General features: G+C 41.8%; 1 protein-coding gene across 4 annotated transcripts in view; it reads right to left on the bottom strand.

Annotated features, from left to right (window-relative positions):
- Positions 1–2,137: 2,137 nt before the first annotated feature.
- Positions 2,138–24,800, bottom strand: part of SBF2 (SET binding factor 2) — a 469,986-nt gene continuing 447,323 nt past the window's right edge. For all 4 annotated transcript variants that reach the window (XM_068556612.1, XM_068556611.1, XM_068556610.1 and 1 more), the window contains 8 exons: positions 15,108–15,234; positions 12,852–12,979; positions 11,426–11,659; positions 10,236–10,340; positions 8,244–8,437; positions 7,457–7,544; positions 4,929–5,060; positions 2,138–3,912 (listed from right to left, as the gene is read on the bottom strand). In XM_068556612.1, the coding sequence (XP_068412713.1) occupies positions 3,814–3,912; positions 4,929–5,060; positions 7,457–7,544; positions 8,244–8,437; positions 10,236–10,340; positions 11,426–11,659; positions 12,852–12,979; positions 15,108–15,234 (1,107 nt within the window). In that variant the 3' untranslated portion in view covers positions 2,138–3,813. The remainder of the gene's footprint in view (positions 3,913–4,928; positions 5,061–7,456; positions 7,545–8,243; positions 8,438–10,235; positions 10,341–11,425; positions 11,660–12,851; positions 12,980–15,107; positions 15,235–24,800) is intronic.

Consider the following 24,800-nt stretch of genomic DNA (forward strand, 5'->3'; position numbering starts at 1 on the left):
CATGGAGGCACCACGCCATCACTGCTCCCAAGCCTTGCCCCACACATCTCTTCCACGCGGCTGTTGTTGTTTCCTTTATGCCAAACCAGTAACATAAGCAAAGTATTTTCCTGAGTTCTGTGTGTTCTTCATGGTCCCTGGGACTTGCAACTGGCCTCTGAAGGGAGGCAGTCTTATGGGACCGAGCCCTTAACTGTGGGGTCTGTGCTGACTCTGGGGAGGATGTGTCAGAACTGGATGCGCTGCCGGACACGCAGCTGGTGTGGGAGAACTGGAGAATGGAGTGGGAAAATGACACGCACTTCGTAAGAGAAGTGGTGTCGGAAAAAAGATAACACAGTGGTCCAAACTGAGATGTGCTGTAAGTGCAAAATACACACTGGATTTTGAGGACTCAATATGAACGAAGACTATAAAATATTTCATTAATAATTTTTTGTATCGATTACATGTTGAAATAGTGTTTTTGATAGATTATGGTAAATATTGAAAATAAGAGAAAATGTTATAAAATTAACTTCATCTATTTCTTTTTTTTTTTTTTAAACAGTTTTACTTATTTATTTATTTGGTTGCACCGGGTCTTAGTTGTGGCAGGCAGACTCCTCAGTTGCGGCACGTGGGCTCCTTAGTTGCGGCATGGGAACCCTTAGTTGCGGCATGGGAACTCTTAGTCGTGGCGTGTGGGATCTAGTTCCCTGACCAGGGATGGAACCCGGGCCCCCTTCACTGGGAGCACGGAGTCTTATTCACTGCGCCACCAGGGAAGTCCCTCTGTTTCTTTTTACTTTTTAAAAAAGATACACAAGTGGCTTGCATCATGTATCTATTTGGCAGTGCTGCTCCAAGCCCTATCTCTTCATCAGCACTGCTTTATTTTTGGCTTATTTCATAGCTCTGGTTGCTGGTTGCCGTAGCTGAGGGCATTTCCTGGTAATCAGCCTAAAATCTTGAGATTATTCAGAAATTCTTTATGAGATAATGGGGTTACTTAACAACTCTTAAAAGAACTCCTAGTGAAATATCTATAAATGTCAATTTTCACTGAGAAGCAAACCAGCCGTACCATTAACAGTTAACGCTCTGGCTCTGGAGTGAGGCCACTGGGCGGAGGGTTTGGGAGGTAAGAATAAAGAAGCTGGGCTGAAGGCTTTGGGGAGTGGGACTTGTGCTCACGTGCTGCCTCGGGTCTGCATCTTTCCAGAGCCCGGAGTAGAAAGGCTCTGTCGCAGGAGCCGCGGGGGCAGGGGCACCAGGCCCCAGTCTTTCTTCCTTGGAACCTAGTGCCCTTCTCCCCGTCACAGCTAAGACGGGAGGAATGAAGGGCGTCCTGACACTTGTGCTCAACTCCCAGTCCCAGCTGTTTCCCCCCTTACTGAATGTCAGGGACACAGTAGGACAGAATGGCAGGTCCCAGGGCCAGCCATTAAGAAGAGAGGCCTGGGGCTAATGAAGGCCTGAGGGCCCTGGCCTGGGTCACACGAGCCCTCTAGACTGAGGAAATCTGAAGGCTCAAGAGGGGGATGCCACTGCCTCACCCTGGGGGTCCCCCTCAGGGAGGGCTCCTGGATGTCAAGACTTAGAGGTTCAGCCCTGAGTAGAACCTGAATTCTGCTGGCTCCATTCGAGATGTAGTCAGAGTCCCCAAGGGAAACTCCAAGGGCTTATCTAGAGGAAGTGTTGTCCAGAACTGACAGCACTGATCCTTCATCTGTGCTGTTTAACTACTTCCTGAAGCAGAAAAACCTCCTTCCAAACTAGAGTTAAATTTCTCCTGCCTAAAGTTCTCACAAATTGCCATATGCCACAGGTGGTGAAACTGCGACCCGGAAGAGGTAAAGGACTTAACCAATTTCACACAGCTGACTGGAGGCTCAGGGTGGGAGTGGCAGCCTCAGGTCTCTTACCTAAACTCTGCAGCAGTGCTTCCAGAACCCAGAAGCTCAGGCCAGCATGTCCAGTGTCTCTGGTTACTTCCTGAGCAAAGGGCAGTGATGACATTAAGAGAACCAAGGCAAGAAATGGGTTACGCTGCATTTTACCCTTGAACTTTTAGTCCCACGTATGACTCATAAATGTTGCCTTCTGAGTACTAAGCAATGCACAGTGAACTTTATTTCAGTAAATGAGGGAATGCTTTTCCTTAAGAAATAAATTTAATTCAAGGTGGTTAGTGAATGCAAGGCATGTAGCGCCTTCATGAAAGTTACAAGAATCCAGTTACAAAAGAAGCACTGTGTAAAGTCTCAAATAGCTGAGGGTACAACGGGCTCCATACTTTACAGAGTACAAAAAATTATTTCATGTACAAAGAAAAATACAAATAATGTGCAAAAACCATTTTCACAGGTGGCAATTTATAAAATGAAAATGATAGAAAAACCCTTCATTCTTACCATCCCCCAATTTCTTATATATTAACACAATTCTATTTTCTAGTGTGTAGATAATTTTAAATTTGAAAATCTGATTTATTTTTAATCTACAAAGCGGCTTTTTAAAAAGGGAACCATTTCACTACTGAAATTTTATGAATGAATCAGTTAATTTTATATTAAATTATAAGCAGACTATCTGAAAAACAAGGATATAAGAACTCATATATACATATTTTTGAAATATTAGTTTGGTATTTAACATATTAACATTTCAAATAACATTTCAAAACAAATGTAACGATCTAGCTACCTACGACTCCAGCCAACCGCAGCGGCCGTTGCAGAAAAGCTGTTTCTGTCCGCCGTGAGAAACAGCAATCCTGGTGTCTTAAGCTGAACAAACACAGGCTATCAAAAGTAAAGAAAACCTAAAGCCCAAACAAGTCCCTACTGTTCATGTGCAGAGGTGCCGTTTGGGTATCCAGTCACGCCACAGTGCGACCTCGGTTTACACAGCCGTTGTCATAGGGGTCGTGTGGTCATAAACAGCTGGCTTCTGTCTCTCAAACATCTTCACTTTATTAGTTCAGTGCAAGTGTCTGTTTTGTGAGTTAGTGCATTCAGCGTTCTGCATGTTATTCTGTGTAAGAAGCTGTCGGGGAGCAGAAGAATACGTGGGAACACAAAGTCCTGCGTCCTCAGGGCACCTCTGGCCTAGAAAATTCAGTGTTTTGGAAACAGTATTTTCCTGCATTGGCCTGGTGATTACTGCATCATTCTCTGGACAATCTTTTTCCATCAGGATAATCTTATGTGCCCCCCTTTGCCTGCCACTGAGCACTGATGGTCTTGCTGTGAACCCCAATGGTCGAGCAGGTATCACGGAAGCACCTTTGACAGCACCAGAGAACCGAGCATCTCTAAGGTCAGGCAGTAAGAATAGGAGCCTTTGATGGAAAACCTGTTCTATGCAGAATGGAAGATAGTCTTTTAGGATTAAGATAGGATTTTGATTTTTGCTTGTCAGAAAGCTCTCCAAGGATATTAGGACCTTGGAGAACAAAAAGGATCTATCTTTCATGAAGAAGGACCCAGGTAGGTGGTAGCCACTTTGCCTAGGGGATGGGTGACAGTCGGCTCAGGAAGCATTCTTCTGATCCCTAACCATGAAGACCCTGTTAGAACAACCTAGTGCAAGATACAGGGAGGGCCTAGGGCTCTTGACCAGACCTGTGTAACACATCCATTCAGGCTAAGCAGACTTAGCAACTGCTAAAAGAGGGGAATGGGTAAGTCTGGGTAGGAGAACCTTAGGCCCTAGGATGACTCATCAGAACCAGCAGGAAGCTGTCAGCTCCTCAAGGACTCACACACTTCTTTCCTATCTGGCAGCGCAAGCCCCTCCTCCCTCTTCTGTTTGGGTTGACCATGGGCATCAGGCGTCAGAGATACAGCTCTGGATCCTGTCCATCCACTGCTGGGCACTCTGTCCATCCTGGGCACAGAAGTTATACACACGTTTGCTGGTCTTGAGCTATAAAATCAAATGAAGAGAACCAGAGATGAAGGGCAGGGCTAGTCTATGGCTTTGGGCAAGTGTGCAAATAAATCCCTGTGACCTTCCCTTTCCGTTCTGCCCCAGAACCTCTGTTATTTTCTCTGCCCCCCACTATCATACTGTCATTGCCTTTAGAGTCATTATACTTTCCTGGCCCCCAAAGTCAAGGGGGATGTCAACAGAAGGGCCTGGCAGAGAAGAGGGACACACTAGGAAAGCCTGACTTTGCATCTTTCCGGGGCCTTCCTTGACTGAGGAAGAGGGTCAGGAATGGCTGGAGTCTCTGGCCCCGCCCACGCACTGCACCAGTGCAACACAGGCGCCAGGAAGGCCGAGCTTCATCCACACCATGATGGGGTTGGCTTTCATGTCCCCTTTCCATCCCCTTCTCTAAGTCTTCAGTTGGGGCCACACTGGCAGCCCAGAGTCAGGGAAATGGCTTCATAGACTGAGCAGGGCCCTAGAGTATGACCTGTGTTCCATATGAAGTCCTGCTTGGCTCTGGGGATTAGATAAGTCCCCTATCATGTGGCCCATAAAATGCCCCAAGGCCCACCTAAGGACTGCTGAAGATGTTAGGGCAGACAGACATCATGTGTGACTAAGGATGTTTTTTTGTGGATGATCAAGCATGAAGATCAATGGATACAAAGGGAAGTAATATCTGTTCTCGACAGTAGGTGGTGAGTGAATAACTAACAGTATTTAACAAGGAGTTCATCTGCTTCCACGTGTAGTTGGATACCTTTTAAAGGAGTCTTTTGCGCAAAGCGCTGTGCAGCCTTTCTGAGACATGTGGACAGCAGGGAGAGGTCAGGTTTGGGGATGAAGAGTGCTGGGTTCAAGTTCTGTAGCAATTCCCACAGCCGGGGTGGGTCTGTGACCCATGTGCAGTTAGCACCAATTGCTCTGAGGCCCCATGATTCTTGGAGGTGGATGGATTGTAAGGGATCATGTGCAAACAGAGCCAGGAAAAGACAAGATCGACTTACATCAAAGAAAGCCTTGTCACTCGTGTGCTTTGGGGCTCCCATGCTGGGGCCAGCAGGGATGACCATTTCTACCTCAGCCAGATCAATGTGGCCTTTACAGCTTGTGTCCTCCCCCGAGTCATAGTATCGCAGCTGGAACCAAAAAGATACATGGGGTGGGGTATAAGAGACACAGAAAGGGAAAACAGCATGGCTTTTCAAAATGTATTTGAATACTTTCCCACATCTTGCTAAACTATGCCTGGAAGAATAGACAAGAAATTAAAAACGCTGGTTGCTTCTAGGGAGAGGAATTAGACAGCTGGGAGAAAGGCGGAAAAAGACATATTTTTTGAAATTTGAACAAATAAATGTATTACACATAGAAAAAGTCAACTAACAACTGTAAAAAAAAATATATGTAACATATAAAAAAGGGTTACTGTTTAGAATATATACCGAATTCCTAGAATTGAGAAGAAAAAGATAAACAACCTAATAGAAAAATGGTCAAAGGATTTCAACAGGCAAGTCGCAGAAGAAATGTGAGTGACCTATAAACATCCGAGAAGATGAACAACCTAACTGATCAAAGAAAAGTAAATGAAATCAATGAGATTTCACTTTTCACTTAGATTAAGAAATATTAAAATGGCTGACAATATTCAGGTTGAAGGGAAGGCACTAGGTATTCTCAAACACTGTTAGTGGGGATATAATTAGTCAGAAGCCTTTTAGAGGACAATTTGGCAATATGAACTAAAATTTAAAATGTTTATACCTATTGATACACCTTTCCCACCTCTAGAAATTTATCCTACAGAAAGACTCCCACAAGCATGCAAAGACACACCTATAAAGAGGTTTCCTTCAGCACTGCCTTTATTAGCTAACAATTGAAAAGACATCTGTCAATAGGGTATTGGTTAATTAAATGATGGTACATCAATAATATGGAATTCTATACAACATTTCAAAAATGATAAGATCTATTATGAACTGGTAGGAAAATATGTTCAAGCTATCTTATATTTAAAAAGCAAGTTTCCAAATAGCATGTAGATATAAAATGACTTTTGAAAAACAATAAATACCTCAACATTTGATTGAGTGGTTACTGTGTGTAAGGACTGGACATCGCTCTAACTAAATTAGTCTGGACTTCACTCTGTATAATCTACATGGCAGCAATGTGTTTGGCGCCTCCGTCTCTGCGGTTCTGGCCTCAGACTTTTCTCTGCCTCTCCCTTCAGGCATAGTATGAGTAGGACTAAACAGAAAAACCATATACCTTTCGTGTTAAAGAAATCTAAAAGACTGGCAAGAATGCAGATGTAATTTGATGTAATTGTAAATTATAGAAAAATTATGACATTCTCCTGTTATATTTAGTGATTTAATGGAACTTTTCTACACAGTGTAGGCTCTATGGTTTCAGAGACAATGTTGTTTAAAGTCCAGCCCCCTAAAAAGGGCTTCCATTGCATATCTGTAAAAAACTTCTCTATATTCTTCCACAAAGATTCTGTGTAACCTTTATGAAACTCCTTGAGCAGAGGGAAAGGGGGTCCCCGTGCAAAGTGTCCATCTGTCAGGAGCCATCTAGATGCAGGTCCAGCGAGAGCACTGTACTGGCCTAACAGTCCGTGTCTTTCTGAACAGACTCCATGTTGGACATGAATGCATTGAGAAGCTGCTCGAGGCTGACTGGTCAGGTCCAAGGTAGAGTGAGGTCTGTGGTCAGAACGTGGGAGGCCATGCGACTCTCACTAGTGAAGGGTGCAGAAGGGCTGGGTTCCACCGCAACCAAGGTCACTGGAGCAAAGATTCTGACACTCAGGATTGTGCGGGGTGCTACAGCCACAGCAAAGAACCTAGCAGTGGGGAAAAGGCTTCCCAGGGTGGTCTGGGAGGTCCAGTCTAGTACTTGCCCACTGTGGATTTCAGGCTTGGCTGGGCACATCCCCTTCTGCCTATTTCAGGGCTCCCTCCATCCTCTGTTGCTGTCACCTTTGAGGGATAATGATGCCTTCTTTAGGACCAAGTACAGTGATGGGCACAGAGAAAGTGTTCAATAAATGTTTGTTGAATAAATGAACACCCTCGATTTTGAATGGATGCGTTATGCTGCAAAGATGAAGGTAATCTGTATTCTGGGGAGTATTCACAGGCATGGGTTCTGTATGTGCATGTGGTATGCAACAAGCTGAAAACCTCAGGTCCTCTCTTGGCCTGGGCTTTAAGAGCAGGCAGCAGGAGAGAACATGAGCATTAAAAGGCAGAGTTCTATTGCTCCTAATGCTCTGGGCTCAGCAGTCACTGCCTCTGCCTGCACACACCTGCACTCTCTCAGCAGGCTGCTGCACTCAGTCTCAGGGCTACTGCTCCTCACTGGGTCCATGGAGGAGCCTCAGGCAGCATATGAGAGGCCTTAGGAAAGCATTCTGTACATGAAGGCGGTGCCTTTCTGCTGAGAGTCACACAACAGCCGGGGACTGAGCCTAGCCTAGGGAGAAGTGATTCCTATAGGCTGTGATGGTATTTATTACCTGATGTTTCGTTACATCCAAAACGAACCAGCGGGGCTTCCAACCTTTCAGCAGAGCCCCTCTTTTGTAGAGCGTTCCCTCAAAGGACCTAGAAGTAATGATGACATAGCAGTTAATTTGATTTTTCATTTAAAAAGTGCTGTAAAGGGGATATCTGTTGTTTTTGTTGGTCAAGCCCCTATTTCCCCCAGATGATCCAAAAAAGATCAATCAGAGCTCCCCCTAGAATTTTTCTATTAGACCTTTGGGGAAAGGCTGCCTCTTTCTGCTGGAATTACCAAACTTGTGAGGTTTGGAGCTCTCAGTAGCCATTTTTTATACCATGTTGGGGTAGATGCAGCCCATAGGAGAAAGCAGAGCTGGCAAACAACAGAAGCCTGAAGATGCTGTGTGAGAAACTGGCACATCCTTGGCCTTCCCAATTTATGTGAGTAAATTCCTTTCTGCTTGAGCTAGCGTGCGCTGGATTTCTGAAGTTTGCCCCTGAAAAAGTGCTCACTGACACATATTCCCTCAAGAGATCTGGCAGACATGAGACAACAGCAATCAGGACCCGCCACAAATAACTACAACTTCTTGGCATTATTTTAGTTGTAATTTTGACTTTTCCTCTTCCAAGAACCATCTAATGCATTTAAAACAGAAACAAAGGATTAAAGCGGATCCATTTTAAGTTTACAGAAGGCGGCACGGCACAGGCCTAGCTTATTAAAGGGCCCGCGGTGTGGCCGAGGGCAGGGTGGGGAGAGCCTTTTCAGTACACCCGGCAGGGCTCAGCAACGTCAACCTGTTTTCGTCATTCTTGGACGTGTACTGGCTGTACAGCGTGGCTGCTCTCCGATCCACTCCGTTGGATGGGGAGATGCTGGCGCTCTGTTCCTCCCCCATGCTGCTGTCTGGGAGATGCAGCAGAGACCTCTTCTGATAGGAAGGGAGGTTGGTAGACACAATTCCTGGGGAGCCCAAAGGGTGTCTCTGGGGCTGAAAAAGACAGAACAGGAGCTAGGAAAGCTTTCCAAAGACTTTAAGTAACTGATCCGATAATTTCACTTCTAAAAATTTACCTCAAGGAAAAAACTGGACCATATATATGTATGTGTAAAATATATATAAAAAGATGTTTATCCTGGAGTTTTTTAGGAAACTAGCAGAAAACTAGAAACCACTTAAATGTCTATCATTATGCGACTGCTTAAAAAAAAAAAAAAGGTATTTCCATACAATGGACTTCTAGACAGCCATTAAAAATGATGCCGATTTACATACAGTGACAAACTGAAGGCCATGTATGCCACATATTAAGTAAAAAAAAAAAAATGCAGGTTTTTAAAACTGCATGTATAGTAAATCCCTTTTTTTTTTAAAAAAATAACTCAATGGATTCTTTTTTTTTTTTTTTAATGCTATTCTTGTCTGCTTACATTCTTTTTATGTATGTATGTATGTATGTATGTATGGCTGTGTTGGGTCTTCGTTTCTGTGCGAGGGCTCTCTCTAGTTGTGGCAAGCGGGGGCCACTCTTCATCGCGGTGCGGGGGCCACTCTTCATCGCGGTGCGCGGGCCTCTCACTATCGCGGCCTCTCGTTGCCGAGCACAGGCTCCAGACGCGCAGGCTCAGTGATTGTGGCTCACGGGCCGAGTTGCTCCGCGGCATGTGGGATCTTCCCAGACCAGGGCTCGAACCCGCGTCCCCTGCATTGGCAGGCAGATTCTCAACCACTGCGCCACCAGGGAAGCCCGTAAATCCCTTTTATATGTGTGTTTAGAATTATAAAACAAGTTTGATGGCATAGTGGTTTATTTCTAGGTTATAAATTTTGGGTGATTTCTGTCTATTTCATAACTTTCTGTGTATTGTCTCATTTAAAGGAATACACATATCTCACTTTCATAATCAGAAAAAAAATTAAGAAACTATTTTATTCTTCTGAGAAAAAAAGCAGTCAGACATCACCTACCTGTGGCCTGTCTGATAACAACTCCTGAGTTGCCATCTGAAGGCAAGGGAAGGCACCCCAAGGACCCCTTCTTACCACATTGGAGGCTTTCTTCTACACTCCCTTCTCCTTGACTCCTCTGTGACATCTGACCCTGCCGACCTCTCCTTTCCTGAAGTGCTCTTCAGAACACTCATCTGTCCTAACTTCCCTTCTGTTGCACTTGGAGTCAGTCTGGTGTGGCTTTGCCTGGTGGCCGCCCCACGTATCGGCTGTGTGACCTGAGCCTGTCCCAGCGTGCCTGAGCTGAGACGCCGCCCCCTCACTGTGGGTTAACAGATGCAAAGCGTAGATGGCGCTCAGCACAGCCCTTCCACATACCACAGGTGAAGGGGCTGTGAGAAGCAGAAAACAGAGTGTTTGGTTTTAAAATATCTTTACGATAAATGTTTCTTAATTCAGAAACAAAAAGGGGGTGTGAACAACAGAAAGCAACATAGTTTGCTCATTTAAAACATTTCATTTTCTCTGATTATTTCTCTGGCACAAACAAGGTCTTGGCATTCCCCTCCTCCCTCACGTGGTAGATCAGCCGAAACCACAGAGGCGCTGAGATAGAAAAGAACCCAGTAATTTCCCCTGGATACGGGGCCCTGGAACATAAGTATTATGTCACTGTGGTAAAGCGAGACACTCAGGAAGTACCCAGTCATCTGGACCCTCAGGGCATGACCCTCCCTTTGGCCATAAACCTCCTGAATTACCTGTGGCAGAGGCCCCACCTGACCTAGCGCCCTCCAGGAGCTCAGAAGTAGCTCTTCAAAGGGCTTTGCCAACTCACACGGTCTGCTCTGGGCTCTTCTTTAAGGTCCACAGTTACCCGTTCCCATAGCTGCTGCCACTTCTCAGGTGTTTGGTTCAATTTATGCTCCAGTCTTTCAATTTCCTGCAAAGTAATTAAAAGTTTTCTGACAGATAAGTATTTCATAGGAATCAGGATGTTCCCCAGAGCCACACCCCCTCTGTACTAGATGAACAGCATGGCCAGAGGGCAGTGAAAAACCATGGTAAGCATGGGGCCTCAGAAGTCTCCCAAGCCAGGAATAGAGGTGGGAACTCTAGCTGGTGTGATGCATTGTGGCAAAGATGATTTATTAGGATCTGTAACCGGGCTTTTTTGTACAGATGGCTTAAATAGAGAGATGAAATAAATATCCCAAACACCTTCACCCTCGGCCAGCCCATAGGACATCTGATGGCCACAGCAAAAGGTCAAGCACTGGGCCGGTGTCCAAACTGTCATAGCTGAGGTATATGAGAAGTCTGTCCTTGACAGAGGAACCCCTCAACTCTGATGATTCAAACCAGATGTAGAAAGAACGAACCAAGAAATGCCCAAGGACTGGAGCTTCCTTCAGATAGGGAAGCTGGAGAGCAGAGCGGCAGCCTCTGTGACAGTGCTTTCACTGAAGCATGCTCCCTCCTGGTCAGGAAACTGGATGGAGAAGGCTCTTCAGGAACTGCTTGGCCCACATCTGGGCTCAAACCCTTTCCTCAGGGCTGCTGTTCTCATCAGGGTAGCCACTGCCAGGATGGCTTCACTCCAGAATATTCCTTGTAGAAGATGGTTGGCAGTGCTCCCATCAGGCCATCAGCTACCCACACTTCTGACCCGAGGAAGTAAGGCACCCACAAAAGCCATAACCCAGGCCTGACTCAGGCTGCTTGGCCAGCTAAAACAGCTGCGAAGCTGCAAATTGCTCCATTTGCTCGAATGCTTCCTTCTAACGCTGAAAAGCTCACTTTTACTGAGACTCTTTGCCAGTACCTGAGCCTGGTTCCCCACTGATCCATGGGAGCAAATCTGGTGTCCTCATACTCCTGCAGTGCTAGCTATAATGCTAAGCCAAAGTAAGGAGAGCTATGTCCAGGAGCTGGTGAGCCAGTCTTAACTAAGCTCAGTTCCTGAGGCCTCATGTGCCTCCAGGTCCCCTGGTGCCCTAGGAGTGTGTCTACACACGGCTGACTTACACTGACAAGGCTGGTGAGAGCATCGGGCTGAGCACAGCTGACATCATCATAGCACGGCCACACTGTTCTCCTCTGGCTCTGGGGCCCAGCTCCTCTGGCCAGTTCAGAGTCTTCGGAGGGGAACTGCTTAGGGGTCAGCATTGTCCAGTCATATGAAGGCCCTGTGGAAAGGGTCTCCTCTACATAGTAATCCCACTTCTTGAGGCTGGAAACGTTTACATTGGGCTTCAGGGCCTGTATAAAGAAAATTCTGAAATATAGTTTCATCTTGACCCCAAAGTGCCCCAAGCTTACTGGCAGGCCAGCCCCTAACATTGCAGGGTCCAGGGAAAAAGTATGAATAGAGGTTCAAATACCATATATCTATATATTTAAACATTATACATCAATATAACTATTAGATAAAATATGTTCTATGCTCCTACCTTGTCAAATATAACTTCCTAATGACCTAGAAGGCCAGGCTCCAATTGAGAATTCTTGGACTTCTGGGAATTCTACACCAGGAAGTCGTGGCACTGGGGAAGCTGGTCCCAGCTCCCAGTTCTTGGCCTAAAGCCCTGCTCCTCTTGACCCAGCTCTGTCCTATATTCTGAGGGTCTCTTATGAACATGTGTATATACCCCAGCCCATGCAGCTAAACTCTTGTCTGCTCCCTGTCCAAAGAGCTACTCCTTAGCTGCCCTTTTGGCTTAGGGATACATTCACTGGCTTGGGGAACAGGCTTGGGGAAGTGGTCTGGTGAGTAACTTGAATTTGGGCAAGGAATCTTGAAGTGCCAGAGCATGGTCTAGATGAAGGAGAGGCATCCAAGCGTGTACCCTTGGTTTCTCATACACCTCACTTCGTGAGAAGGGTGCATCTGGAGAAAGGCCAGGGTGAGGTCCTATTACATGGGGCCCAGGGCCAGGCCTTCTTGCCCCTGAGTAAGGTGGTCTACTCCACTGCAGAGCCTATTTCATGCAGACATGCATGGCAGAGGATGGCTGTCCCTGAGAGGTCATCCTTCTTGGGCTGGGCTCCAAACATCCCTGCTTCTCATAGGGGTTCTTCCATGGCTTTGGTACAAATGGACTTAGGGAAATCTTATCTGCTAGGGAAATCTTTTCTGCTTACATGACCTGCTAAGGTTTCAAGTTTTGTTTGTTCTTTCTTCCCAGGGAAAGTTGACTTGCTCTGACTTTCTTGAAGTTATCCTTTCTATGCTTGGGGGGCCAGCTCCTAATTTTTGTGGTCAAGAATTTGGTATCAGTCTCCATTCCATCATAACCTAAACCCATAGTGTATCAACTTTTAAATAGCTTCTGGTATGAAACCTAGTCAAATGTTTATAAAACGCTTAATCAGCTTATATATGATCAAAAAGTAAGGAAAACTTTAACACAAAATATTCCAAAAATGAAACATAAATGCTTTCTTTCTGTACCTCTATTTCCACTGGTGAATATAAATAATTAAAGAAAATGGGACTCCTCTTGTGCATTCTATCGATACACTCCCAAATACAAATTCCTCTTTTGGCATGCTTGTCTCCTTTATCATCAAATAAAGTTCCTGTAAATCCCCCCCCAAAAAAGAAAAATCAGCAAAACAAAAGTCAAATAAATCAACAGTTTGCCTAAAAATATGATGCATGTAGCAGATGAAAAATGGAATATTTTACACGGCTCTAGAAACAGCAGCACACGTGCAGAAGCCTTAGAAAATGACTGCAAAGCTAAAGATAGGAATGGACTTCATAGCTATATGGAAACAAATCCAAATGGAAGGAAAACCTGGGATAAAGTTTTCCCAAGCATTTAGCAGGACAGCATGACTCCCTTCCAATCGACATCGCACATCTATATCTAGATTCACAGAGGTCCATGCCAGGAGACATTCTACACATTTTTCAAGAGAAAATGGAAGGAAAATGATTTGATGAAACTCAGTTAAAAACATAATTTTATGTTTCTTTTTTAAGTTGTTGGCTGTTTATTATGAAGCTATTTAAAGTATTTTCTTTGGTAGTTTATATATACCACAAATCATGGTCATGGAGACTTTGGATGTCAGAAGGATGTGGTCCGTATCCTTGGATGAGTTAAAAACAAAAGCTGAATTTAGGGGGGGCACTTCAGGTACTATACTTGTACCTTTCCAACAGTCAATCTGTTACTCACATGAGCCCACTTTATTTTTAATAGAGAGGAAGATGTGTTAGGGTGAGGCAGGAGGTATTTCTTTAAAAGGCCAGGAAGGGTGCCTCTCGTAGTAGTGCTGTCTTGCTTTGAATGAAAAGATTCAGTCAAAAGTCAACAAGCATTTTATTTATCATAAAAGAAGGTCTCATGCCCAAGGCTGCACTAAATCCTATAATATGAGGGGCCCCCAAGACTAATTAATATTTCTTCTCTACCTTTCAACTGTAGAGTGCAGAAGAGTAGCTCTCAACCCTGGCCACTCATTAAAAAAAAAAAAGGGCTTAAAAAAATCCCAGTGCCTAGGTCTCACCTCAGACCCATTAAATCAGAATCTCTGAGGATGGGCCCCAGACATCAGTCATTTAAAAAAGTTCTTCAAGTGACTCTAATGTCCACTGTAACCAGCTCTACTTAATGTCTTCCCAACACACGGGTGCTTAAAAAATTAAGGTTTCTGATTATGATGTGTGGAATGACAATTTTATGAGTCAACAAAGGTCTGGAAGTACAAACAGGAAAGGAAATGGTCTCACCAGTGCTGTCTCCTTTACCAAAAGTATGAAATATCATACTAGATAATTTTAATAGCATGCACTGAAAAGCAGTATTTCTTTGCTTTCATATTTTAAACTGAGAACATTAGTAAATATTTTCAGCCATTAAGAGAGTCTTCTTTATGAATATTCAGGTATATATAATATACTGAAAATAAATAGTATATATAATATACTGATTTTCTTTATTTACTTGTCTTCTTAACAAAAATACTCATGTGTATCCCCCTTTCCCCCTCCCTATAAAAACAGCAAAAGTAAGAATGTAAAAGTCCCCTTGGGGAAACGTTTTCACAGGGGCTGACTGGCTTTTGAGAATCTACACTTTACAACTATTACTGCTATTAAAAATGTTAATAACAGTGGTGATGTCTAAAATTTACTGGGTTCTTACTTTGTGCTAGCAACTGTGCTAAGAAATTTACAAATATTTCCTAATGTGATCATCCTGGCCCAAAGGGGTGGGTGATATTATTATCCTCATTTTAAAGATGAGGAAACTCAGAGAGGTACCTAACCTGTCCAAAGTACTTGGCTGGTAACTGGCAGTGTTGAAATTTAACTATTCTGTTTGCTCCAGAGCCCATGGCCGTAACTGCTATACAAACTGCTTCCAGGGGCAGGCAGCTTACCTACCAGAGTGTACCAGGGTTGGAAAAACTATGAGTCAAGTGTTTCTCCACAAACAGTGATACTGCTTGGAGATAATAAAATAGTAATAAGCAGATTTAACTTTTCAAAGGTGCTACATGATGACCACTTGCAGCCCCTAAGAGCTAACACAGCACATAATCTCACTCATTCATGTCCATTCTACTTTCGTAGTTTGTAGAGTAAAACCTTAAAGTGGCCTTGCCACACTTGGGGGTGGTTATTTTATTGGTGTCTTTAATTAAAAACATAAAACTAACAAGAAAGATGGAACAAGGGCATGCAAACACGTACCGTGCTCTAATCTTTCATAGTCTGAATCCAGGAGAAATGTTTTAAAGCGATTAGACACATAGTGGAAAGCCAAGAACTTTAAGTAATAGGGATTGAATTCAAACTCAGTTGGATACTGGTTGTGAACCTGAAACACACAAGGCAAAGAAAAGAGTAAGAATCAAATGGAACAAAAAGTGGATGCCATGCCACTGAGTGCTGACCTGAAATATGCAGGAGACCATTTGGTCACTCAGTCAACTGAATCCCTACCATGAGTGGAAGTTGGAAAGGAACCAGCCTTTTGCCAGACACCATGCTAGGGGTTTTTTATAAACATAATCTCATATAATCTCCATAACAACACTGCAAGATAGGCATTATTTTTTTTCCGGCTTTATTGAGATATAACTGACATATAACATTGTGTAAGTTTAAGGTGTACAATGTGATGATTTAATACACATATCTATTGTGAAATGATTATCACAAGAGGGTTAGTTAACACCTCCATAACCTCATACAATTACTTTTTTTTTTTTTGGTGGTGGTGAGAACATTTAAGATCTACTCTCTTAGCAACTTTCAAGTATAGAATGCAGTATTGTTAACTATAGTCACCATGGTGTACACTGGATCTCCAGAACTTATTCCTCTTATACCTGGAAGACGAACATCTCTCCATCCCCCCGCCTCCAGCCCCTGGTAACCACCATTCTACTCTGTTTCTATGAGTAAGGCTTTTTTAGATTCTACCTATAAGTGAGATCATACAGTATTTATCTTTCTCTGACTTATTTCACTTAGCATAATGCCCTCAGATTCCATCCGCATTGTTGCAAATGGCAGGATTTCCTTTTTTCTCATGACTGAATGAATTTCTCATGTTTATATATATATAACATTTTCTTTATCCATTCATCTATAGATGGACACTTACATTATTTCCACTTCTTGGCTATCGTGAATAATGCTGCAATGAATGTGGAAGTACAGATATCTCTTTGAAATAATGATTTCATTCCCTCTGATATATCCAGAAGTGGGACTGCTGGGTCATATGGTAGTTCTATTTTTAACTTTTTGAGGGACCTCCATATTGTTTTCCATAGTGGCTACACCAATTTACATTCCCAACAAGGGTTCCCTTTTCTCCACATCCTCACCAACACTTGTTACCTCTTGTCTTTTTGATAACAGCTATTCTAACAGGTGTGAAGTGATTTCTCATTGTGGTTTCGATTTGTATTTTCCTGATGATTAGTGAGTGATGAACACTTTTTCATGTACCTTTGGCCATTTGTATGTCTTTGGAAAAATGTCTATTCAGATCCTCTGAAGATGACAATTATTACCCTCCCCTCCCCCGCTTTACAAATGAGGAAGCTGAAGATGAGCAAGATTAAATAATTTACCCAAGGTCATTCACAGCAACTAGTGAGCCCAAATTTGAACCCTGGCTTGTTAGGCTCCTCGGTCTGTGCCTCATTCACTACTTTATACTGTGCTAGATACTTGATATACAAATTATCATAAGTTGTGGTTCTTGTTTCTAGGCATTTGTGGTGTAATAGTGTGTAATACAATAAGAAAAATTGTACTTACAGAAGTTTGGCAGTGACAGGAATGAGAAGAGAAGGTGGTGGTTTGGGGGGAGAGCAGGAGACGTTTTCCTGACTAAAGAAATGTGTGGCTGTCTGAGGGCAATGTAGAAGGCGCCAATAGAGAGAGAATAAACTGTGGAGAAAGAGCTGATAACTAAGAGAGTAAGACCCTGGGAAAGCAAGAATGAATGAGGCTAAGGGTCCAGAAACAGGGAACAGCCTTAAAAATGAGGAGGGACAGAAGAGTAGATAAAAAGAAAGGTATGTTCAAGTGCCAAGGGAAGGGGGAGGAGCTTATGCCTTTTAACCTTAATTTTCCATCAGTAACTTAGTGAGGTCACTGGGAGAGGAAGAAGGATGAGGGAATGACATGGGAGGGTGGGAGCAAGGCAGAGTCCGGAACGGTCACTGAGCTATAGCGTGCTTTAGGCAACCTGTACGCAGACTCCATGGAGCCATCTCATGTTGGCAGAAGATAGGCTGATGACCTCGTGACGCTCCCCAGTCCACCCAGCAATCTCACCTTTGGATTGCTCACTCTCTCATGACCAATTAGAGAATTTTGCTTGGTTGAGATAAGTTCCAATCATAATTGTATTTACTTAAAAGCTGTTTCAAATGAATACTGCAGGCAGGCTGTCTAAAAGCCAGCTTTCCTCTCCCTGTTTTAATTTGGCAATGTAGACCAACACTTGGTCAGCCAAACAGAGCAGACATGTGTGCAATATGTTGATTACCCAACAGATCAGTGGGAATTTAAAGTCATGATCTGGATATCAGTGATTTTATCAATGCTTATCATCTGATTAGAAACCTAGTTTTCTGTGATGATTAAAGGTTTTTTTTCTTATAACATTTTTTCTGGCTTTTACATTGAACTAAAATTTTAGATCATAAGTAATACAACATAAAATGGATGTTAAGAAGATGTATTGAAACAGAGTTTGGGGGCTCTCCTGGTGGCGCAGTGGTTGAGAATCCGCCTGCCAATGCAGGGGACACGGGTTCAAGCCCTGGGGTGGGAAGATCCCACATGCCGCGGAGCGGCTGGGCCCGTGAGCCACAATTACTGAGCCTGCGCGTCTGGAGCCTGTGCTCCGCAACAAGAGAGGCCGCGATAGTGAGAGGCCCGCGCACCGCGATGAAGAGTGGCCCCCGCTTGCCACAACTAGAGAAAGCCCTCGCACAGAAACGAAGACCCAACACAGCCATAAATAAATAAATAAAAATTAAAAACAAAAACAAAAACAAAAAACAGAGTTTGACTCTTAAGCAATGGGCGTGTATACTGTGGACCTGCTTTCTTGACCTGAGCCACTGCCCTTCCAGTTGGTTCTGGTCTCCCCAGGACAGGAACGCTCTCCATGAGACAACTGGGACGTGGCTCTGAATAGCGAGGTTGTGCGCCATATTCCAGGTTTTAGAACTTAAACTCTTTAGCCTGGGTTCCTGGATCAGAATCAGTAGCACCACCTCAAGGGGCTGGTGCGCACATGATGGAGGGGGATGACCTGGATTGTGGGTGGTGGGACAGAAGAAGGAGACAGGTCCAAGAGGATAGAACTTGGTTCTCTACCAATCTGAGAATCTCAGGGAGGAGAATCTGCAACGTGCTTGGGCAGGGTGAGCTCCAAGAACAACTTTGCCCCCACAGCCCTTGGAATAAACCTCAGTAATCACAGGCCAGACCCTTGGCTCACTGTGTCCAGGGGAAGAAGAGTTCAGGGCTATTTCCACTGACCCAGTCCATGACAGTTCTAAAAACTCTTTTAAAAACTTATTAAACAAAGCTCCAGAATAACAAAACATTTCTCTCAATGACTCTTCTCCATAAAAACCACTTGCCTCACACATAACTGTATCTTTCCTTGATTATTCTGATATTTAATATGCTTAGGAATATAATTTTAATGACCCACTTCTGAGGTAAAGTAGAATGGAAATGATAATGAATATGACCTTAAGTTGAACTTACAGGCATTTCAGGGAGATCAGATGCTAGGACTGGAAGCAAAACTCCTCTACAAGTGGAAAAATGCTTTCATAGCCCACTGTACTGAGTGACTGGCCTCACCACAAACCCTGCACTCCACAATTACGTTAGAAAGGCTAGACACTTCTCCAAGGCCGCTGGCACTAGCCTTGCTTGAATTGGAATTGGTGCTTAGAAAACATAAAGGTGTGAGAGCTTGGGGGCAGCAGTGTGTCTGCATCTGTGTGCCACAATGGCACCTGCAGTTGCTAACTGCTTGGGGAAAAAAAACCAGTCTGTCCCCATACTGGAGTTAGTTATCAGGTCGGTTGGAAGTGGAAGAGAAGATGCTGAACAATTTGTTTTTCTTTTTTTTTTTTTTTTTTACTGTGCAGCAACAGTTTAAGCAACAAGCATATGAAAATTTCTTCAATGAAAAAAAAAAACTCAAATTGACCTGAATCAAATGCTGAGTTGATTAATGCCTAGATAACCACATTTGGAATCTGACATTAAGAAATACAAGGGATTTTCTGAAATTTTTTTTACTATAATGAGAAACAAAGACCTGATCGTATTCACAAGACAAAATCTGGCGCTTTCTCCACCATTTAGTCCTACATCCCAGGGACTCAATTTGTCCAGTTAATTGGCTTTTTTTCTTCCTTGTCAATGGGACACCTGGCCTCTTCTGCTGTATCCCGCCACAGTGGTCTCCACTAGGCACAATCCACGTGCTTCCTTCTCCTGTTAAGTATTGTTTTAATAGATGAAATGGGATCAGGCCAAAGAGACTGCCTCTAAGAACTTATTACAGGGAATGCATGAGAGTTTAGAGGTTTGTTAGACGCAGGATTTTTTTTTTTAACAACTTTAATGAGGTATAATTGACATACAATAAGCTGCATATATTTAAAGTGTACAATTTGATACCTTCTGACATCTCCACACATCTGTGAAATCATCACCACAATCGACATAGTGAACATATCATCCATAACTCCCAAAAGTTTCCTTGTGCTCCTTTTGCATCTTCCTGCACCCTCCTCTGCAAGCAATGACTGATTTGCTTTTTGTCATTACAGATTAATTTGCATTTACTAGAACTTTATATAAATGGAATCATAAGTATGTACTCTTTTTTTGCGTGCCTTCTTTCACTAAGCATAATTATTTGAGATCCATCCATGTTGTTGGGTTAGCAGTAGTAAATTCCTTTCTACAGCTAAGTAGTATTCTACTGCATGGATATACCACAATTTCTTTATTCATTCACCTGTGGATGGACATTGAGTTGCTTCTAGATTTTTGGTTATTACATATGATGTTGTGAACAGTTATGTATGAGTCTTTTTATGGGCATAAGGACATCATTTCTCTTGCGTAACTGCCTAGAAATGGAATGCTGAATCATCTGGTAGGTAGGTATGTTTAAGTTTTTAAGAACTGTTTTCTCAAACAGTGGTATAATTTTATATTCCCACCAGCAGTGTTAGAAAGTTCCAGTTCTTCCACATCCTTGCTAACACTTGGGGTGGTCAGTTTTAAAATTTTAGTCATTAAAATAGGTATTTAGTAATATCTTATTTTGATTTTTTTTTTTTTTTTTAAATATAACCCCTCCTAAAAAGAGCTAAGGGTCTGGCTTTTTAAAATTTTTTAAATTTTTTTTATTTATGGCTGTGCTGGGTCTTCGTTTCTGTGCGAGGGCTTTCTCTAGTTGCGGCAAGCAGGGGCCACTCTTCATCGTGGTGCGCGGCCCTCTCACTATCGCGGCCTCTCTTGTTGCGGAGCACAGGCTCCAGACGCGCAGGCTCAGTAACTGTGGCTCATGGGCCTAGTTGCTCCACGGCATGTGGGATCCTCCCAGACCAGGGCTCGAACCCGTGTCCCCCGCATTGGCAGGCAGACTCTCAACCCCTGCGCCACCAGGGAAGCCCTTTTATTTTGATTTTAAGTTGCATTTCCTAATGATAAATGATGTCAAGTATCTTCATGTGCTAATTTTTCACCTATATATCTTTGATGAAGTCAGTATAAATGTTTTGCCATTAAAAAAAATAGGTTGGTTGTTTCTTATATATTGTTTTGAGAATTCTTTATATATTCTGGATACGAGTCCTCCCGCACACATGATTTGCAAATGTTTTCTCCCACTCTGTGATTTGTCTTTCCATTTTCTTAACAGTGATTTTTGAAGAACAAAAGGTTTTAATTTTGACGAAGTCTAATTTATCAATTTTTTCTTTTATGGATGATGCTTTTGGTGTTGAATCTAAGATATCCTTGCCTAATAACCCAAGATCACAAGGATTTCTTCCTATGTTTTCTTCTAGAAGTTTTATAGTAGATCTTACATTTAAGATCTATGATCCCTTTTGAATTAATTTTTATATTGATGCAAGGTATGGGTCAAAGTTAATTTTTTTTTGCATCTGGAAATCCAACTGTCTGGTACCATTTGTTGAAAAGACTAGTCTTTCTCTACCTATTGCTTTAAATTTTTTAAATTAAAAATTTTTATTGAAATATAGCTGATTTTCAATGTTGTATTAGTTTCTGGTGTACGGCAAAGTGGTTCAGTTTTATATATATATATATATATATATATATATATATATATATATATATATTATGGTTTATTACAGGACATTGAACACAGTTCCCTGTGCTATATATACAGTAGGACCTTGTTTTTTATCTATTTTAAATGTAGTAGTTTGTATCTGCTAATCCCAAACTCTTAATTTATCCCTCCCCATCCCGTTTGCCTTTTGGTAACCATAAATTTGTTTTCTAGGTCTGTGAGTCCATTTCTGCTTTGTAAATAAGTTATTTGTATCATTTTAGATTCCACAAATAAGTAACATCATATTTCTACCTATTACTTTTGTATCTTTGTCAAAAATCAGTTGTCCATATATCATATATGTATGGAACTATTTCTGGACTCTCTATTCTATTCCATTGATCTATTTGTCTATCTTTGTACCAATTATCACACTGTCTTGATTACTATACCTTTATAATAAAATCAGATAGTGCTAGTCCTCCACTTTTGTTCTTTTTCAAAGTTGTTTTGGCTATTCTAGATCCTTTGCATTTCCATATGGATTTTAGAATAAGTTTGCCAATTTCTACAAAATAGCCTCCTAGGAGTTTTATTGTGATTACACTGAATCTTTAGATTAATTTGGGGAGACTGACATCTTAACAACATTGAGTTTTCTGATCCATGAACAACAGGTATTTCTTGATTTATTTAGGTCTTTATTTCTCTTAGTAATGTTTTATAGTTTCAGTGTCCAGGTCTTTAATGTATTTTGCTAGATTTCTTTCATGTTTTTTGATACTGTTGTAAATGGTAATGATTTTTAAGTTTCAGTTTTCCAATGGTTTATTGCTAGTATTGATTTTTGTATACTGAGCCTGTATTCTGCAGCCTTGCTAAACTCATTTATTCTAGTAGCTGTTTTTCTTTTTTTTGGTGGGGGGGATAGATTCCATAGACAATCATGTTGTTTGTGAATAAAGATAGTTTTACTTAGGGCTTCCCTGGTGGCACAGTGGTTGAGAATCTGCCTGCCAATTCAGGGGACACGGGTTCGAGCCCTGGTCTGGGAAGATCCCACATGCCGCGGAGCGACTAGGCCTGTGAGCCACATTGCTGAGCCTGCGCGTCTGGAGCCTGTGCTCCGCAACAAGAGAGGCCGCGACAGTGAGAGGCCCGCGCACCGCGATGAAGAGTGGCCCCCGCTTGCCGCAACTAGAGAAAGCCCTCGCACAGAAACGAAGACCCAACACAGCCATAAATAAATAAATAAATAAATAAATAAATAAAATTAAAAAAAAAAAGATAGATTTACTTCTTCCTTTCTAACGTGGATGTCTTTTTAAATCATTTAATTTTTTCCCCCCAAATGTTCAATTTGATTTAATTAAAAAAAATTTATTTTGGCTGTGCCAGGTCTTAGTTGCGGCACGAGGGATCTTCATTGTGGCATGTGGACTCTTAGTTGTGGCATGCGGACTTCTTAGTTGTGGCATGCAGACTCTTAGTTGAGGCATGCGGGATCTAGTTCCCCGACCAGGAATCAAACCTGGGCCCCCTGCATTGGGAGCGTGGAGTCTTACCCACTGGACCACCAGGGAAGTCCCGTGAATGTCTTTATTATTACTATTTTCTTGCCTTATTGCATGGCTATGACCTTTAGTACAATGTTGAATAGAGGTGGTGAAGCAGGCATTCACGTCTTGTTCCTGATCTTAGGGGGAAAGTGTTCAGTCTTTCACTATAAAGTATGATGTTAGCTGTACTTTTTTTAAAAAATAGATACTATTTTTAGTTTGAGAAGATTCCTGAGAATTTTCACAAGGAATGGATATTATATTTTGTCAAATGCTTTTTCTGCATCTATTGAGATGATGTATGGTTTTTTTTAAGTTCCTTAATATGGTGAGTTACATTGATTGATTTCAAATGTGAAACTGACTGCATTCCTGGAATAAACCCCATTTGACCATGGTATATTACCTTTTAAATATATTGTTGAATTTGATTTGCTGAAATTTTGTTTAGAAAATTTGAATCTATGATCATCAGGGATACTGATCTATAGTTTTCTTTTCCTGTCTTTGTCAGAGTTGGGTAATGCTGGCCTCATAGACTGAGTTGGGAAGTACTCCCTTTGCTTAAATTTTCTGTTAGAGTTTTTGTAGAACTGCTATTATTTCTTCCTTAAATACTTGGTAGAATTTACCAGTGAAGCCACCTAGGCCTGAAGTTTACAGTGTGGAAAGGTTTTAACTACAATTTCAATTTCCATAATAGACATAGATAGGCATATTCATGTTATGTATTTCTTCTTGAGTGGGGTAGTTTGTGTCTTTTAAGGCATTTGTCCATTTCAACTAAATTTTTAATTTTATTGATGCGAAACTGTTCACAATATTCCTTTATGGTCCTTTTAATATCTGTAGAATCTGTAGGGATGTTATCATTCTCATTTCTAATATTGGTAATTTGTGTCTTTTCTTTGCTCAGTCTGGCTAGAGGTTTATTAATTTTATTGATCTTTTCAAACAAAAGCTTTTGGTTTCATTAGTTTTCCTTATTCTTGGCCACAATATCTGGGGGGCCTAAAGGCAAGTCTGTTTCAAATAAATTTAGCCTTATTGTATTATGTAGAATTGGGAATGACAGGCATCTCAGCCTATAAATTAATTCTATGTGAGCATTTCCCCAAATATGCTGATGAACAGAGTTTTAGGCCTCTTTTAGCCATCATCTGGATTCTGTTGTTCAAAATAATTTTGCATTTATCTTGATGAAGAGAAAAATTATACAGATTTAAAATACTAAGACTAAGCTGTTTGAGGCATTTTGGTTTTGTTTTCCATTATGGAGTAAAATCTGCCAATTTCACTTATCTACAGGAAGAGAATCTGAAATGGAATTTGGAGAAATATGAATTTATAGGGTCTTATTTTTTGCCCATATGCCATTAAGTACTTTGTAAAATTTAAAGGCCCATAAAAATAAGCTATGACTCAAATCCCAGGAAAGATCAACATTTTGGGAATAAAATATAGTAAGTTAAGATTGGATTTTGCTTTCAGGAATTAGAACTATTAAGCTACAAGAGACCCTATATTTAATGGTATCAACATTTTAAAAATTATGGGTATGTTAGACACACCCTAGAAAAACAGGTAGCTAATACTAGTTTTTGTTACTTCACAGATTAAGATTTAATAAGCATTAATTGTGTACCTTCTGTACTGTGCCAATCACTTTACATAAGATTTTTAATCTTTCTGAGATACATACATATATAAAGAAATTGAAGCACAGAGAGGCTGAATAATTTGTTAAAGATCAAAAATTAGTAAATGAAACTGATAGGCAAACTCAGACTTACTTTATGGGCTCAAATATTAAAAGCTTTAATGTGAAGTTGCTTGGTTATAAATCAGCTTGGAGTGTGTCAATTTTTGCCAATTTTCAGTTGACTGGGAAGCAGGCAGACACCAGAAACTCTTGAATACACCATGAATCAATTAACTGCAGTTATTTTGCCAATATGCATGGATAAATTTTAGAGTAATAGACCTATGTGAGGGCGACTTAGCTCCTCA

Source organism: Eschrichtius robustus, chromosome 11 (assembly GCF_028021215.1).
Source record: "Eschrichtius robustus isolate mEscRob2 chromosome 11, mEscRob2.pri, whole genome shotgun sequence".
Taxonomy (NCBI): Eukaryota; Metazoa; Chordata; class Mammalia; order Artiodactyla; family Eschrichtiidae; genus Eschrichtius; species Eschrichtius robustus.